The 17,993-nt window shown below is 45.6% G+C and overlaps 1 protein-coding gene across 5 annotated transcripts in view; it reads right to left on the reverse strand.

Moving 5' to 3' along the window:
• Positions 1-17,993, reverse strand: part of KIF16B (kinesin family member 16B) — a 300,304-nt gene that overhangs the window by 256,791 nt on the left and 25,520 nt on the right. For 4 of the 5 annotated variants that reach the window (XM_012188149.5, XM_027976491.3, XM_027976490.3 and 1 more), the window contains exons 2-3: positions 6,114-6,183; positions 1,486-1,599 (exon numbers count right to left, since the gene is read on the reverse strand). In XM_012188149.5, the coding sequence (XP_012043539.2) occupies positions 1,486-1,599; positions 6,114-6,183 (184 nt within the window). Of the gene's footprint in view, positions 1-1,485; positions 1,600-6,113; positions 6,184-17,993 lie in introns of those variants that run through there. The other variant, XM_042230296.2, reaches the window with a different exon arrangement.

A 17,993-nucleotide genomic window follows, 5' to 3' on the forward strand; every position in this document is an offset into this window, starting at 1 on the left:
GCTTCCACAACCAGCAGGAGGCGAAAATGCTTTCCAAGAGTTTGTTGAATCCTGAGCCACAGATTTTTAAGCTACAGGAATAAACAAACTTATTTCTTGTTGGCAAAAATGTGTTGATTGTAATGGTTCTTATTTTGATTAATAAAAATGTGTTTGAGCCTCGTTACAATGATTTAAAATTCATGGTCCAAAACAGCAATTACATTTGCACCACCCTTAATACCCTCCATTTAACACCTGGAGACCTGAAGCTACATCTCCAAAGAAGCTGTTAGCGAGCCAGGAAGAAGCCCAGAGATGCAACCAGTTTCTCCCACGACACTGTGCTTTCCCAGAACCCCGCTTTGCTCTAACACCCTGCTTGTCCCACCCAAGGAAATGCACTAGTCCTTCTGGTCACGTGACATGGCATCATGTGATGGTCCCCTGGAGGGCCTTCGGGTCTGTTCTCCGCCAATGTCAGGTCCACATTTCAGATCACAAAAGTCCACAGCACAGGTTTCCTGGACAAACCGCATCTTCATTCTATGTTCCAGAAGGATTCTGGGCAAAACGATCTTTCTTTCTAGAATCCTTCTTTCTGGAACCTACAATAGTGCACCCAAGAAGGGGAAATGTGACTTGGGTTTGAAGTCTACATCCTAAAGCTCTGCATCTGGGTAGGACTCAAGGTCAAATGAGTAATCTGCCAGGCTTAGCAGTACACACAGGCAGCCCTCAAAGGCACTGTGATCCAGTTCAGATCACCACAACAAAGCCACAACTGCAATAAACCAAGGCTCACAAATGTTTTGGCTCCCTGTGCAAATAAAAGTTATGTTTATATTGTATTGTAGTCTATTAAGTGTAGTAGCATTGTGTCTAAAAAAATAATATACTTACTTCAATTGAAAATATTTTCTTACTAGAAAATACTAACCATCATCTGAGCCTTCAACAAGTCATCATCTTGTTGCAAAAGTAATATGACAGATCTCTGGTCAAATGTAATACTGGAAAAAGTTTGAAATATTGCAAGAATTACCAAAACGTGACACGGAGATACCAAGTGAACAAATGCTGTCGGAAAATGACACAAACTCACTTGACACAAGGTTGCCACAACCTTCAATTGATAAAAAAGAGTATCTACAAAGCATAATAAAGCAAAGCACAGTAAAATAACGTATGTCTATAAACGTCCCCCTCAAAATGCTTTATTTGCAAACTCCTTGCAAATAGTCACTGCCAAGTTTTGAAACAAAAATTACGATCATGCTCAGAAGAGACAAATAAACTCCACCTTTTGGGGACAGAATTTATCTCAGACCTAAGAGAAATGGTGCTATGTAACAACCAAAAAGCTAAGCTAGCAAAGACTAATTTTATATAAACCATTTTCAGAAAAAAAAAAAAATTAGCAAGACGTTTTAAAGAGTTTTAGGGCAGGCATGTTTTTCTCAACATGAAAATAAACCAAAATAGAGATTTTTGAAAACATCATACCATTTCTTGAGAAACATAATCTGGACTTTCTGTATCAGCAGAATAAAAAGAAAAGTCGTAGGTGAAGGTCTTGGTCCGTTCTCTTCCTGAGTCCCCAGTCCCTCCTTCTGGTATCTAGAGAGAGAAGATTGTGGTAATAACAGTGCAACTAGAAAAACCATAATAATGTAAAGAATACTGTTAGCTGACAAGTAATCCACCCAATTCAAGGGGGAAAAAAAAAAACTGTGTAAAAAGTTCACAACAATCACCAACGTGCATTATTTATACCCTGACTCAAATCCACTTAATTCCTCCTGACCACCTTCTCAATGAAGAAGAAGAAAGCAAACATAACTCCTCCCAGCCTCTCATTCAGGCGCTCTACAATACGATCCAAGGCTAACGTTTCTGGACTTTTCATCACGATTACCTTATATGAGCCTGACATTCCGGCCAAAGCTAGAGTCTGCACAACTCCAGGGGGTGCTGTTCACACAGATGACAATGTGAGAACAGACGTGTGATCTACTGGCCCCACTGAACACTCCAAGTCAGACGCCTCCTCTTCCATGAGGCTTCCCTTGGCACTCCATCCAGAAGTAACTTCTCCCACCTCTGAGACACGAGCCTCTCTCCCAGGACACATCGTATTATGAGTCTATTGCGTATGTTTGCATACATCTGATCTATCTTGCTATATACCAAAACTGAACAAAAAAATCATGTTTAAGCATCCGCATATGCCTCACACAGCTCCCTGGCTATGCGCTAAGTAAATCTAATCGGAATTATATTTGCCAGCATAATTCAGAGACTACACGATGTCCCCTTTTCATCACAGGGGACTGGAATGCAGAAGTAGGACTCAAGAGACACCTGGAGTAATGAGCAAGTGTGGCCTTGTAGTGAAAAAAAATAGGAAGCAGGGGAACGGCAGTTTCACCAAGAGAACGCACGGGCCACAGCAACACCCTCTTCCAGCACAAGAAAAGACTCTGCACGTGGATATCGCCAGATGACCAACACGGAAATCAGACTGATTATAGTCTTTGCAGGCAAAGATGGAGAAGCTCCGTACAATCAGCAAAAACAGGACCGGGAGCTGACTGCTCCTCAGACCACGAACTCATTGCCAAATCCAGACTTAAACCGAAGAACGTAGGGAAAACCATTAACCCATTCAGGTATATGTGATTATACAGTGGAAGTGACAAATAGATTCAAGGGATGAGATCCGATAGACAGAGTGCCTGAAGAACCATACAGAGGTTCATAACACAGTACAGGAGGTGGTGATCAAAACCATCCCCAAGAAAAAGGAATGCAAAAAGGCAAAATGTCTGTCTGAGGAGGCCTTACAAATAGCTGAGAAGAGAACCGGAAGGCAAAGGAGAAAAGGAAAGATACACCCATCGGAATGCAGAGTCCCAAAGAAGGTAAGGAGAGATAAGAAAGCCTTCCTAAGTGAACAATGCAAAGAAATAGAGGAAAACAATACAATGAGAAATGCTAGAGATCTCTTCACGAAAATTAGAGATACCAAGGGAATCCTTCATGCAAAAATGAGAACAATAAAGAACAGAAACGGTACGGACCTAACAGAAACAGAAGATATTAAGAGGTGGCAAGAATACACAGAAGAATCACAAAAAAATGTCTTAATGACCTAAATAACCATGGCAGTGTGGTCACTCACCTCGAGTCAGTCATCCCAGAATGTGAAGTCAAGTGGGCCTTAAGAAGCATTACTTCGAACAAAGCTAGTGGAGGTGATGAAATTCTGAGTTATTTTAAATCCTAAAAGATGATGCTGCTGAAGCGCTGCACTCAATATGCTAGCAAATTTGGAAAACTCAGCAATGGCCACAGGACTGGAAAAGGTCAGTTTTCACTCCAACCCCAAAGAAAGGCAATGCCAAAGAATGATCAAACTACGGCACAATTGAAGTCACTTCACATGTTAGCAAGGCAATGCTCAAAATCCTTCAAGCTAGGCTTCAGCAGTACCTGAACCGAGAACTTCCAGATGAACAAGCTGGCTTTAGAAAGGCAAAGGAACCAGAGATCAAATTGCCAATATCTGCTGAATCACAGACAAAGCAAGGGAATTCCAGAAAAATACCTATTTTTTGCTTCATTGACTACGCTAAAGCTGTTGACTGTGTGGATCATTAACAAACTGGATAATTCTTAGACAGCCTTACTTGTCTCCTGAGAAATCTGTATGCAGGTCAAAAAGAAACAATTAGAACCTTAAATGGAACAATGAACTGGTTCAAAATTGGGAAAGGAGTACGTCAAGGCTGTATACTGTCATCCTATTTATTTAACTTATATGCAGAGTACATCATGTGAAATGCCAGGCTGGATGAAGCACAAGCTGGAATCAAGATTGCTGGGAGAAATATCAGTAACCTCAGATATGCAGATGACACCACCCTTATGGCAGAAAGTGAAGAGAAACTAAAGAGCCTCTTGTTGAAAGTGAAAGAGGAGAGTGAAAAAGCTGGTTTAAAACTCAACAGTCAAAAAAGCGAAGATCATGGCATCCGGTCCCAACATTACATGGCAAATAGATGGGGGGAAAATATAAACAGAGACAGACTTTGTTTTCTTGGGCTCCAAAATCACTATAGATAGTGACCGTAGCCATGAAATCAAAAGATGCTTGCTCCTTGGAAGAAAAGCTATGACAAACCTAGACAGTGTATTAAAAAGCAGAGACATCACTTTGCTGAAAAAGGTCTATCTAGTCAAAGCTATGGTTTTTCCAGTAGCCATGTACAGATGTGAGGGCTGGACCATAAAGAAGGCTGAGCGCCAAGGAATTGATATTTTTGAACTGTGGTGCTGGAGAAGACTCTTGAGAGTCCCTTGCACAGCAAGGAGATTAAATCAGTCAATCCTGAAGGAAATCAGTCCTGAATATCCATTGGAAGGACTGATGCTGAAGCTCCAATACTTTGCCTACCTGATGCAAAGAGCCAACTCATTGGAAAACACCCTGATGCTGAGAAGGATTGAGGGCAGGAGAAGGGGGTGACAAAGGATAGGATAGCAGGATGGTATCATTGATTCAACGGACATGAATGTGAACAAACTCCAGGAGATGGTGAAGGACAGGGGATCCCGGCATGCTGCAGTCCGTGGGGTCACAGAGTCGGACACAACTGAGCAACTCAACAACAACACTGTGTGTACTATAAGCTGTAAAAAAGAATTTTAAGGTTCTTATTACTAAAATGTTTAAAACTCCAGGCACCTATTGCGGTTGTATCAAACAAAGCAATGTTTGCAAACTCAAAAAGCAACAGAGTAATCAAGGAAAATGAGATTCCGTAACACACGAAGAAAGGATAGTCATCCGATGCTCGGCTCTCCCCAGTGGTTCCAGTAAACACAGTATTAGAATGATTGGACTTTGTCTACAGCCCTGTGAGTACATGAAGACACAGGAAGCAGAGCAAAGCAAAGGAAACTAACAGCAGAGAAAGGGTGAGCTAAGTGAGATGTGGGTGTTCAGAGGAGGGGAAGCCAGGTGCAGCTGGGCAGAGCCAGGAGGAACAAGAAGTGCAGGTCAGCAGAGCAAGAAAGACATTCCACTGCAGAGGCCGCAGGCGAGGGGCACTGGCGCCTCAGAGGAGGCCTCTGAAATCCCCAGGGCACAGCCTGTTTGAAGATGGGCACATTACTTACTGGCTTCCATCACTGGGGATCAGGTTGCATGACTTTGAAACTGGATTACAAAATGTCCAGTCCCCTGAGCCATGAATTAACAGAAATCCAACCAGAGGGTGATCTGTACTTGGCCGCGGGGCAGCAGGCCTCTGAAACCCAAACCTGTGAGCTAATGACAAACCCTGGAGGGGATGGGGTTGGGTCCTTAGGGGCGTGATTCCTTTATTACTGATTTTACACACTTGTTTTCCCCATAAGTGGAAAGTATTCAGGATATTTTAAATACAAAAGAACTTGCCATCTTAGAAACTTCTGGCTTTTTTTTTTTTTTTTTAGAAAAAGATTTCATTTTTTACATTTTTTCATCTCCTGAGTTTTGAATAGTAATACCAGCTCCTCCTGCAAGGTTTACAAAGTTACTTTCAGTAAAAATGAAAACAGGGACTTCCCTGGTGGTCCAGGAGCTAAGATTCCACACTCCCAAAGCAGGGGGCCTGGGTTCCATCCCTCGTCAGGGAACTACATCCCACATTGTACAGTGAAGATCAAAGACCCCGTGTGCCACAACTGGGACCTGGCAGAGCTGAATAAATAGATAAAAATAAATACTTTTTAAAAAATGAAAACAAATCTAGGGTCAAAGTTTATAATAATCCACAATGAGCTAATTTCCAGGCTGAAAATCCACAGTAGGATAGAGGATTAAAATGCCTGGTCTCACCTCCCCCAGCTGCGGCCTGGCTGTGCAGCTAAGGTCAACAAAACCAGAGACAGGACAGGTAACAGGTAATCACTTGTCACCCATTTGCTTCATGGCTGAGCCCAAGCCAAGTTCAAGCTGACATCGTTACCTGAACTGAGAGAAGAAAGCTGTGAAAACAGATGCGTCGTATTCACCCACAAACCATTTAACACTGAAACAAAGCACGTAACTCACAGAACTGGAGCCAGGCCAGGTCACTACTTGCCTTTAAGTTTGTGATGGTCGTTTTGCTTTTCTCCATTTGAATAATGAATTTGGCTTCCAAGTCCTTTTCCCTGCAACACAAGTAATTCAGTATTGGTTAGGTAGGACAGAAAAGGGTGTTTCTACGATGCTTGTTGTGTTTCCTTTTTATGTACGGTGATCTGTTTTTATTCAGCACATGAGGCACCATCTCTTAACTCCTCCTCCCAAATCCTTAGGAACATAAACACGAGGACACACAAATCAAAACCTTAAGACTGGAAATGCTGTATGACTCAAACCCTGGGAGCATTTCTCCATGGGAGCCAACAGGAGTATAAATGCAAAGACAGAGACGGTGGATGGCGCTCTGACTCTAGGTAAGAGGGCCCTGCCCACCTGGGATGGAGGACAGGCACCTATGCTCCATCCAGGATGAGGACTGAGAAGAAAGAAAGGCGAGGGCTCAGAGCCAGGATGCTCCCAGAGGCAGCCAGGCCACCCCTCGCCCCCACCTTCTTTCTACCTTCACCCAGAAAATGGCATTCCCAGAAAACACTCGAACAGGAAGTTAAGAGAACTCCTAAAATAAACAAGCCCACGCCCACACAATGGAGTGGGGTGTCCCTGGTAATGGGGAGAGGAAGGTCTCTAGGTACTGCTCTGGATAGAGGCCAAGGGACACTGAGTGGGAAATTCAAAGCAGAGAAAAGTATACATAGGATACCACCACTTGTATCTAAAGATAAAAAGGATAACCTATTTATCTTTCAAAAGGTCACCTAGGGAGAAATAAGAGAGAACGAAGCTAGATTTCTACAAAAACATCTTGATCTGTAGATCGTGTTTAGAATGATGAAAATAATTTACACAAAAATAAAACAATTTTTAAATAACCTAAAACCCAAAAGTAAGGTGAAGTAAATCAATCTGTGTGCTGGACAGTGAGAAAAGATCTCATGCTAGATTCCTTGGGCAGGAGGAATCTAGGCTAAGGGAAAAAAGAACTATTAATACAAAGCATTTGTCAAGTTTTTTTTAGGCATCATATTTTGGTGATAAAATAAGTATATTTTGAAAGGAGATAGAAACATCAGATTTGTTCAAAGAAACTGTAACACCAAAATGGAGTCACTTAAGCTAAGCCCCACCAAGACCTAATACCTAACTTAAGGCAGCTTCAGCCTCTCCCAAGAGTAAGTCTTGAACCAGTCCATCTGGAAATTCCTGGTCTAAGGTAACTTGCCTGGTAAGAACCCCTGCAGTCCCCCAAGGAAGCTGACTTTGCCTGATATAATTCACTTTTTTTTTTAATTTCTTTGTCACAGTCTCCTTCTACCCATAAAAGCCTTCCATTTTGTACAGCTCCTGGCAGGGCCCTTCTACTTGCCAGGTGGGGATGCTGCCAGATTCATGAATCATTGAATAAAACCAATAAGATCTTCAAATTGACTTGGTTGAATTCTTTTAAACAGATTGATGATGCAAGGTAAAAACTCCTTAGTCCTAAATCTAAACAGGAAATCTAAGATGAACTTTATCTGAAATTGAAAAGAAATACTCCCCAGTTTTGTCCTCGGAAAAGGCCTAGAGTCTTATGGCCAAAGTGAAAGTTCAGTCACTCAGTCATGTCCAACTCTTTGCGACCCCATGGACTGTAGCCTACCAGGCTCCTCAGTCCATGGGATTTTCCAGGCAAGAATACTGGAGTGGGTTGCCATTTCCTTCTCCAGGGGATCTTCCCAACCCAGGGATCGAAGCCGCGTCTCCAGCATTGTAGGCAGACGCTTTACCATCTGAGCTACCAGGGCCAAAGTAGTATTTAAAGAGCATTTTCCACTAAGGTATGCCAGGGCTTACTGGAGAAGATTCGATTCAAATATTCAGGCAGACCTCAGAGATACTGTGGGTTCCTTCCAGACGGTGGCAGTAGAGCGAGCATCACAACACCATGAGCCACCCTAACTTTGCTGTTCCCCAGAGCGATCAAAATTATGTTTAAAATGCGCAAGAGCATTGTGCCCAAAGAAGAACAAGGTACACACCTTAATTTAAAATTTCTTTGTTACTAAGAACTTCTAGCAATCATCTGAGCCTTTGACAAACGGTCATCTCTTTGTTGGTGGAGGGTCTTGCCTCAGTGTTGATGGCTGCTGACTGAGGCAGCTATGGCAGTTTCTTAATATATGACAACAACGAAGTGTTCCTCACTGATGGACTCTTCCCTTCATGGACAATTTCTCTGTAGCACGCAATGCTATTTGATAGTACTTAAACCACAGACTCAAAATTGGAGCCAGTCCTCTCAAACACTGTTTTATCAACCAAATTTATGTAATGTTCTAAATCCATCATTGTCACTTCAACAATCTTCATGGCATCTTCAAGGATTCCATCTCAAGGAACCACTTTCCTTGCTCATCTGTGAGAAGCAACTCCTCACCCATCAGAGCTCTTTCACGAGGTGCAGCAACTCAGTCACATCTTCAGGCTCCACTTCTAAGTCAGTTCTCGGCCTATTTCTACCACCTCTGCAATTACTTCCCCCACTGAAGCCTTGAGCTCCTCAAAATCATCCGAGGGGGGTGGAATCAACTTCTTCCAAACACCTGCCGATGCTGGTATTGTGACTTCTTCCCACGAATCATGAATGCTCTTAATGGCATCTAAGAACGTCGAATCCTTTCCAGAAGGTTTTCAATTTACTTTGCGCAGATCCATTAAAGGAATCACTATCTATAGCAACTACAGCCTTGTGAAATATATTTAAAGAATAAGACTTGAAAGTGGAAGTTACTCCTTGATCCATGGGCTGCAGAATGGATACTGTGTTAGCAGGCATGAAAGCAACATTAATCTCCATCACATGGGTGACCAGGCGCAGTGTCAATGAATAGTAACATGTTGAAAGGAATCTTTTTTTTTTGTTTGTTTGAGAAGGCTTAAAATATTTAGTAAACTATGTAGTAAAGAGATGTGCCCAAGAAGGCAATGGCACCCCACTCCAGTACTCTTGCCTGGAAAATCCCATGGATGGAGGAGCCTGATAGGCGGCAGTCCACGGGGTTGCGAACAGTCGGACACGACTGAGCGACTTCACTTTCACTTTTCACTTTCATGCATTGGAGAAGGAAATGGCAACCCACTCCAATGTTCTTGCCTGGAGAATCCCAGGGACGGGGGAGCCTGGTGGGCTGCCATCTATGGGGTCACACAGAGTCGGACACGACTGAAGTGACTTAGCAGCAGTAGCAGCAGCAAAGAGATGTGCTATCATCCAGGTTTTGCTGTTCCATTTACAGGGCACAGACAGAGCATAAATTCTAAAGGGTCTTACAATTTGTTGGAGTGGACAATGAGTATCGGTTTTAAAGTTACCAACTGCATTACCCAATGGCAGTCCTAAACGACATCATCTTCCGATCGCAGGCTGCCGTGTCTACACTGACTATCTGTTTAGCGCAGCCACCTTCATTAATGATCTTAACTACACCTTCTGCATCAGCATCGTTTGCTGCTTCACTTTGCACTTGGACGTCATGGAGACGACTTCTTTCCTTAAACTTCATGATCCAACTTCTGCTGCCTTCAAACTTTTCTCCCTTCAAAGCTTCCTCACCTCTCCTTGCCTTCACAGCATGGAAGAGAGTTAAGGCCTCGCACTGGATTAAGGGAATGTTGTAGCTAGTTAGATCTTCTATCCAGACCACTCAAACTTTCTCTACATCAGCAATACAGCTGTTTCGCTTTCTTATTCATGTGTCCACTGGAACAGCAGTTTCAATTTTCTTCAAGAACCTTGCCTTTGCATTCACAGGTAGGTTAAACATTTGGCACAAGAGGCCTAGCTTTCAGCCTATCTCGACTTGCCTTCCCCACTAAGAGTAATCGTTCCAAGCTTTTGATTTGAGATGAGACACGCGCTCTTCCTTTCACTTGAACACTTACAGGCCATAGTAGGATTATTAAGTGGCCACTTTCAAAATGACTGTGTCTCGGGGAAGAAAGCAGCCCAGACATCATGTCATTTCCCTACCTGGGTTGTTCAATAACGACGATAACCTGCAAGGAATGTAAAGATGGAAGCAGAACCTATAGATTAAAAAAGATTTTAGAGACGTATCCATTGACTGGATCTCAATTCATATAGAGAAACATTTTTAGAAATTATATGACAGGAGAGAAATATTAACTCTGACTAGATATATGATTATACTAAGGAATTATTAAGTGTAATAATGCTATCATGCTGAGTCTTACAAGGTCTTGACCTTTTAGAGAGAAACACTGAAATATTTCAAATGAAATGATGTCTGGCACTTATTTTCAGATAATCTAGTAGCGGGTGGAACTGGGAAAGGGTAGCACCCTGACCACCTCAGGGTGAACACCAGCCAGAACTATTAAGCCGAAGAGTGTGCTGCGGTAAACACCATCCAAGAGCCACGATGGGTTCCCGTGGCCTGATTCAGCTTCTCCGGGCCAGTGTGCAGAAGTCCAGGGTTGGGCGAACAGAACACTGGCCCAGAGCCAAATAAACGAACCCCGCTCGCCTGTGTGGAGCTTCCACTCCACCCTCCAGGTCTTTGGGCAGCTCCACCGTGAACCCAAAAGTGAGAACTGCTTCGCGGAAACCCCATGTCCAAGGAGCTCGAAAACACACACTTATCTTCGCAGCATTCACCTTCCAAAGCACGTTCTGCCCATTGAGAAAGCCAGGAGGATTCCTTTGGTTAGTGACATCCCTCCCGTTTCCACCTGGGCCATTTCTTAGTCATTCACCAATCTACTGTGTCTAGCTCTTGCACTTTAAAACCACTAATATTGTCAACAAATACCTGCCAGGAGCACAGAAATCACCCAGGGATCTGAGGACTAGTCCTTGACAGGCACTCACATCACCAGCCAATTCTTACTCATAAAACAGGAAGAAAGAAACTTCTCTGATGGTCCACTGGTTAAGACTCCATGCTCCCAACACAGGGGCTCAGATTTGATCCCTAGTCGGGGAACTAAGATCCCACGTGCCACCAGGTATGGCCAAAAAAAAAAAAGAACAGACCTCACACTATACACAAAAATTAGAGATGGATCATAGCTCTAAATGAGAAAGATTAAAACAATAAAGGAAAAACTATTTAAATAAAGTAAAATGAAATTGCAGGTCACATGGCGCCCACCACTCTCACCGGTGGGAAGCCAGAGGGGAAGGAGCCCCAGGCTCGAAGCCACGCGTCTTTGAGAGCCACTAAATTTAAAGGGCTCTCCCCAGGATCATTGACTCCAAACCCATAAGAAGCCACGGCAGTACGTGTCCAGTTTTAAATTAACATCCACTCTATAAAGACACCAAGGAAGATACTGACTGAATGAGCATCTTTTCTACCAGCCACGTCCGAATCAAAATTGAAGATGCTCCAATAAATTTAAAAAAAAAAAAAAAAACTGAGGACACTCAGTGGGTTTCAACAGGTTTATAACCTAGAAACAGCAGGTGGGTGGGGCAGGGTGGGATGGGGTTGGGGAGGTGGAAGGCTCACTTTTTGGAGGGTCCAGTTTCCTCGGTTCCTCAAAGAGCTCTGTGCCCCAAAAGATGGGAAACCCAGCTCAGACCCTTCTTATTCAAGTGCAACCCAGGACCCAGCAGCCCCCAGAGCTCATTAGCAATGAGGGATCTCGGGTCCACCACAGACCCGCTGAACAGAATCTTCTTGGGACAGGAGCCCCAAGGGACCCCGGTGACCACTGATACTGGGACGCCAGGCTGGGCACTCTCTGAACATGACAAAGTCATAATCAGCCTCACAGCTACTCTCACGGGACAAACTACCAGGTAATCTGCTTCCTATGCTGGGAAACACGCTAACTTTGTACTTCGACCTTTAAGTCTTACTTGCAAAATCTCATGACAGAATTGGAGATAACCGCAGTCAGCTGACACTGGCTTGACTCTTTGTTCTGAGTTGTACGGTGGCTTCGAACCAAGAGCAATACATGTCTAACATCATCAGATCTCAGAAGTCATCTGAGTGTCCTGACCTCCAGGTTCCCACATCCTTAGTACCCGGCCAAGCTTCCAGCCCTCTCAACACCCATATGGTTTCCCAAAATCATTGTGAGGCTGCTGCCAATAGCTTGAAGTCATTTTAAGCCACAGCACAGGTCATTAAGATAAATAAGGAAAGCCGTCTGTTCCAGAAGGAAATTTCACAAATAACAATTTCCTAGATTGCTTCTTTCTTAAGCATAAAAACTAAAATTGTAAGAAAAAGATGTATCTTTAATCTGAAAGTAATCCCTAAGAATAGAACTATAAATATGAAGAAGCTAGCTAGCAATTTAGCCACAGACAGTGAATCTCAATCTAGTTACGGAAAATACAGGAAAGCCAATGTAATCTCTAGAAAGCAGTTATGATGGCTGGGGTGATTAAATGCTGAAACAAACCCCTGATGTCCTCATCCCTGGTGGATTCCAGGCAGCTCTCCGGCTTCCTAGGATTTCAGAGATGGAGGAAAGGAAGGCAGCGGCCCCTGGCTCCTTTCTCTCCACTCTGCTAACCCCACTGCCCAGGCTCCTCATCCCCTGGAGACTGGCTTTTGCTCAGGCCTCTGCTGCAGCCCCAGGGCTTCTAAGTATCGTGGGTGGCTTGAGGATCCACATGACGCTCCCTCGGGCAGCCTGGCCTTCTCCCCTTCCCCCCAACCAACAGTTCCATCTGACCTACTGCCAGGCTACCATGCTTGGTCACCTCTGCCACCATCCCAGGTCGGCCACCACCTCCTCCTCGAGTCTCTTTACCTCCAGCCTTTTCCTCCTCTCTTTCTGAACATACAGAGCATCACGTGGTTCCCCAGCTTTATAGCAACTTCCACGGGCCACAGGGTGAAGCCCAACTCCTGGCTATTCCCAAGGCCTTCTGACCCAACTCAGCCTAACCATCTACACTACCCACCCCCCGCCCCAATCCCGGGCAGCGCTCGGCCTGCCCTCCGTATCTTCCTGAGGCTTCACTGAGCCTCCGCCCCAGCCCCTCGTGAGCTGGTCTCACACCCCACCCCGAGTGTGAACCTCACAGAAGGAAGGACGGCATGTGACAGGTGTGCACGCCTGCACCTGGAGGGATGGGTGCCCGTGGGTGTGCACGCCTGCACCTGGAGGGATGCGTGCCTGTACGTGTGCACGCCTGCACCTGGAGGGATGCGTGCCCGTGGGTGTGCACGCCCACACCTGGAGGGATGCGTGCCCGTGGGTGTGCACGCCTGCACCTGGAGGGATGGGTGCCCGTGGGTGTGCACGCCCGCACCTGGAGGGATGCGTGCCCGTGGGTGTGCACGCCCGCACCTGGAGGGATGGGTGCCCGTGGGACAGTTGCTGTGACAGACCAACTGCCTCAAGACCAAAGCGTTGAGCGGACACTCCCCGTGCAGACTGCTCTTCCCCAGGGGCATTCCCCTCCGGAGGGCCACGCTCCCCGCTGGCCTCTCATCATTTCTGCTTCTGGATTTCCCACTCAGGCCCTGGAGCGAGGCTTGTCCCAGGTCTAGTCTGACCCCCCCACCCTGTGAACCTTCAGAAAACCCCTTCATCCCACCCACACGGGCTTCAACCCTGCTGGTGCCAACTTTCCTGTCGTCTGGAGGATACCAGGGAAGCAAGAAGCCCACTTCCACTGCACCCCACAAGCTGAGCCCCCTGCACAAGGGCAACACTCATAACCACAACTCAGCGCGCTGTCTTCCAGTCCTTCAGCTAAAATCCACGTGATGCCAGGTGCGGGTCAATTTCCTCTGACATTTACGAAACATGGGAAATAAATCTTGACATTTTTCTCATATTGAGGAAAATAAATCATCCTGAAATATTATTTGAACATTGATTTGATAATAGGGCAAAATGAACTATGTCTCTCCCTGGCCACTTTGGTGAACTGGGTTTCTCAAGCGAAAAGTCAATTATGGTTCACTCATATAAATAAGTAATTAATTTGAAAGGTCTGGAAACTAGATCATAAGATGCTACAAATGAACCCACTGGAATAATCAGACTGAGTTACAGATCAATCCTGGGGGAAAGGGGGAGAAGAGGAGAAAGGAACAGATGCAAAATATCCAATCGGAGAAAGAGATGAAGTATATCAGCTGCCAGATATGGGAGCAGAGAAAACTTGTTAGGAAAAAAAAACTAATGTTAATTCAAGTATTTTTTAAATGTTTTGAAATTATTCAGCAATTCAGACTGATTCCCCTCGTGCAACTGATGGTGTTTGGTCATCCCATACCAGAACAGCGAGGGTGGGTGACGCCGAGATCCCCGAACTGCGTCACTAGCCTGGAAGAGTCCAAAGAGTGGCTCATTCAGCCCAGCTCTGAAGTGAGCTAGCATCCCCAAATTCACCTGACGAGTTACATGCTGGGAACCAATACTTTAACTGCCTTCATTTGGCGGGCAGGAAGACACTTAGGAGCAAAAATTTTAAACTCTGTTTTTAAAAAGAATGCGTAAAATGTAACCTTTAAAATTGTGAATCCCTATATTATGATATCTCATATGTGGAATCTAAAAAAATAAAAAACCAGTAAAAATGAACTTATTTACAAAACAGAAATAGAATCACATATAGAAAACATGTAGATATAGAAAACAATCTTACAGTTACCGGTAGGAAGGTGGGCGCGGCGATAAATCGGAAGGCTGGGAACGACATACACACTACTATTTACATAAAATAGATAAAAAGACTCTATTGTAGGGGATGCCCCCAGCAGTCCAGTGGCTGAGACTCCATGCTCCCAATGCAGGGGCCAGGGTTCGGTCCCTAGTCAGGAAACTGGATCCCACAAGCTGCAGTGGATCCCACAGGCTGCAGTGGATCCCACAAGCTGCAGTGGATCCCACAAGCTGCAACCGAGTCTGCAAGCCAAAACTGAAAGATCTCACTCGCCACAGTGAAGACTGAAGACCCCACGTGCTGCAACTAAGACCCAGCGCAGCCAAACAAATAAATATTAAAACAAAAAAGAACCCATTGTATAGCGCAGGGAACTCTCTTCAATACCCTGTAATGACCTCTATGGAAAGAGAATCTTTTAAAAAGAGTGGATATGTATGTAAGTGATCCACTTTGCTGTACAGCAGAAACTAACACAACATCATTAATCAAGTATACTCCAAAAAAAAAAAAAAATTTTTCAACCGTGAGTCACTATATTGTACAGGCTTCCCAGGTGGCTCACTGGTAAAGAATCTGCCTGCCAAGCAGGAGACTCGGGATCAGTCCGTGGGTTGGAAAAATCCCCTGGAGAAAGCAATGGCAACCCACTTCAGTATTCTTGCCTGGAGAATCACACGAACAGAGGAGCCTGGTGGACTACTGTCCACGGGGTGGCAAAGAGTCGGACACAACCGAGAGACCAAACAGCATGTTGTACGCCCGTAACTCATTGTGTATCAACTACACGTCAATCTAAAAACAAAATGCAAGTATACATTAACTGATATAGTTCAGTTCAGTTCAGTTCAGTCACTCAGTCGTGTCCGACTCTTTGCAACCCCATGAATCGCAGCACACCAGGCCTCCCTGTCCATCACCAACTCCCAGAGTTCACTCAGACTCACGTCCATCGAGTCAGTGATGCCATCCAGCCATCTCATCCTGGGTCGTCCCCTTCTCCTCTTGCCCCCAATCCCTCCCAGCATCAGAGTCTTTGCCAATGATTCAACTCTTCGCATGAGGTGGCCAAAGTACTGGAGCTTCAGCTTCAGCATCATTCCTGCCAAAGAAATCCCAGGCTTGATCTCCTTCAGAATGGACTGGTTGGATCTCCTTGCAGTCCAAGGGACTCTCAAGAGTCTTCTCCAACACCACAGTTCAAAAGCATCCATTCTTCGGCGCTCAGCCTTCTTCACAGTCCAACTCTCACATCCATACATGACCACTGGAAAACCATAGCCTTGACTAGACGGACCTTAGTCGGCAAAGTAATGTCTCTGCTTTTGAATATGCCATCTAGGTTGGTCATAACTTTTCTTCCAAGGAGTAACCATCTTTTAATTTCATGGCTGCAGTAACTAAATACAAAATAAAAAGAATGCATGACCTCCACGGGCACTACTATGGGAAGAAGTCCAAGCAACACTGTTAAGTGGGGAAAGAACCAAGCATGTAGATGACATCCAGTTTGCAATCAAATAAGTAGATAAATAAAGCAGAGAGAATATGCACATTGATGCTTCTAGATGCACAGAACACCGCTGAGTATTTGCAAAGTGCGAAGCTGGTCGCCTCTGGAGAGTAAGTGGGAGCAAGACCTCAGGGGATGAGAAAATGAACTGAAATATTTCACTATGGGAATTAATTCGGCATGATTTGATATTACTTTGATTAAAGTATAAATTTAGTTAATTAAAAGGCAAAAGACCCTGATGCTGGAGGCATTCAGGGCAGGAGGAGAAGGGGACGACAGAGGATGAGATGGTTGGATGGCATCACCGACTCGATGGACATGGGTTTGGGTAAACTCCAGGAGTTGGTGATGGACAGGGAGGCCTGGCGTGCTGCGGTTCATGGGGGTCGCAGAGTCGGACACGACTGAGCAACTGAAATGAACTGAACTGAAAAAACGCAAAAAGTCTCTAACTTTAGGTATCGGGTGGCTCCTCAGCACCCTGGGGTGCATCCAGGCTCTCAAAGGGCTGGCTCACTGCCCCAGCTCTCCAGTCACAGGGGACACATCCGCCACCACCACCACCCACCACCTCAATCTGCCTCTGCCACAACCCCCCCTCCAGCATGTCCACCAGGCTCCATGAGGTCAATATTCAAAACCAGGCGAGATCCCGCCTTTGCAGGAAGCAGTCCTGCTCTCCAAATGCCCAATGAGCTATTCACTCCTCCTCCCCAACCAATGGTACTTTTTCCCTTAGGACGCCAGACAAAACACAGGAAGCCCAAATAAACTTCAATCTCAGATAAACGGATGTTTTAATGTAACTGCATTCCAAATATTGCCTGAGACCTATTCAGACTCCGCGGCTCTTCCACTTAGATGTAACTGTACTCACCTCCCTCCCCCAACCCAGAGGGGGAGCAACCTCAGTGCCCACTGCAGTAGCAGAGACTCCATTAAGACACGTCGCCTCGCCCGCCCATATAAAAGCTTGAGATCAAACTCAGGGCAGGCCACTCTCCTGCATCCCTCTCTCCCCGCGCTACTCCTCAGCCTTTCCAGCTGGTTCTGAGCATGCAAAGATCTTGCTGACTTCTCTTAGCTGCTGTTCATAAAAATCATAAAGCATTGGGTCAACTTTTGTGAAAAACCCAAGGGCCTTTCTCCTGAAAGACACACAGGAGTGGGTTTTCAGGCCATCACCCTGAAGGCACCTTGGAAGATGCCTCACCACACAGCGGTGAGCAGTATGTCAGCAGGGCCGTGACCCACATCCCAGCAGGGAGCCTGCTCTGCTGGGCTCCCTGGGGGCTGTCCACGGCGAGCCAAGGGCAGCATCCCAGCCTCCAATGCTGGGAGCATCTCAGGCCAAGTGAGATCCTCTGCTGGGCCGGGACCCTCACTGTGGGACACAACCATCAGGCTGTGCCTCTTACAATCTCCCCGGCCGCAGAAGCATGCAATAAACCTAAAAGATTAGGCAAGAGCCAACTGTTCCGGGCTGGGATCCCCAAGGAGCAGACGGTCTGAGGGAGCCTGGCGGGCAGGGTGTGCCCTCGGGGTCCGGCCCTGGGAGAGGAGGACAGGATCAGGAAGGGCAGAGAGGACAGTAAGCTGTGACCAGACCCAGGGCCGGTCCCAGCTGACGAGGTACAGCCAGGCACCAGGACCACCACCTGCCTGGGAAAGGGGCCTAACCTCAAGCCCCCGAGAGGCTGATACAGAAGGCCACA

This window comes from Ovis aries, chromosome 13 (assembly GCF_016772045.2).
Source record: "Ovis aries strain OAR_USU_Benz2616 breed Rambouillet chromosome 13, ARS-UI_Ramb_v3.0, whole genome shotgun sequence".
Classification (NCBI taxonomy): Eukaryota; Metazoa; Chordata; class Mammalia; order Artiodactyla; family Bovidae; genus Ovis; species Ovis aries.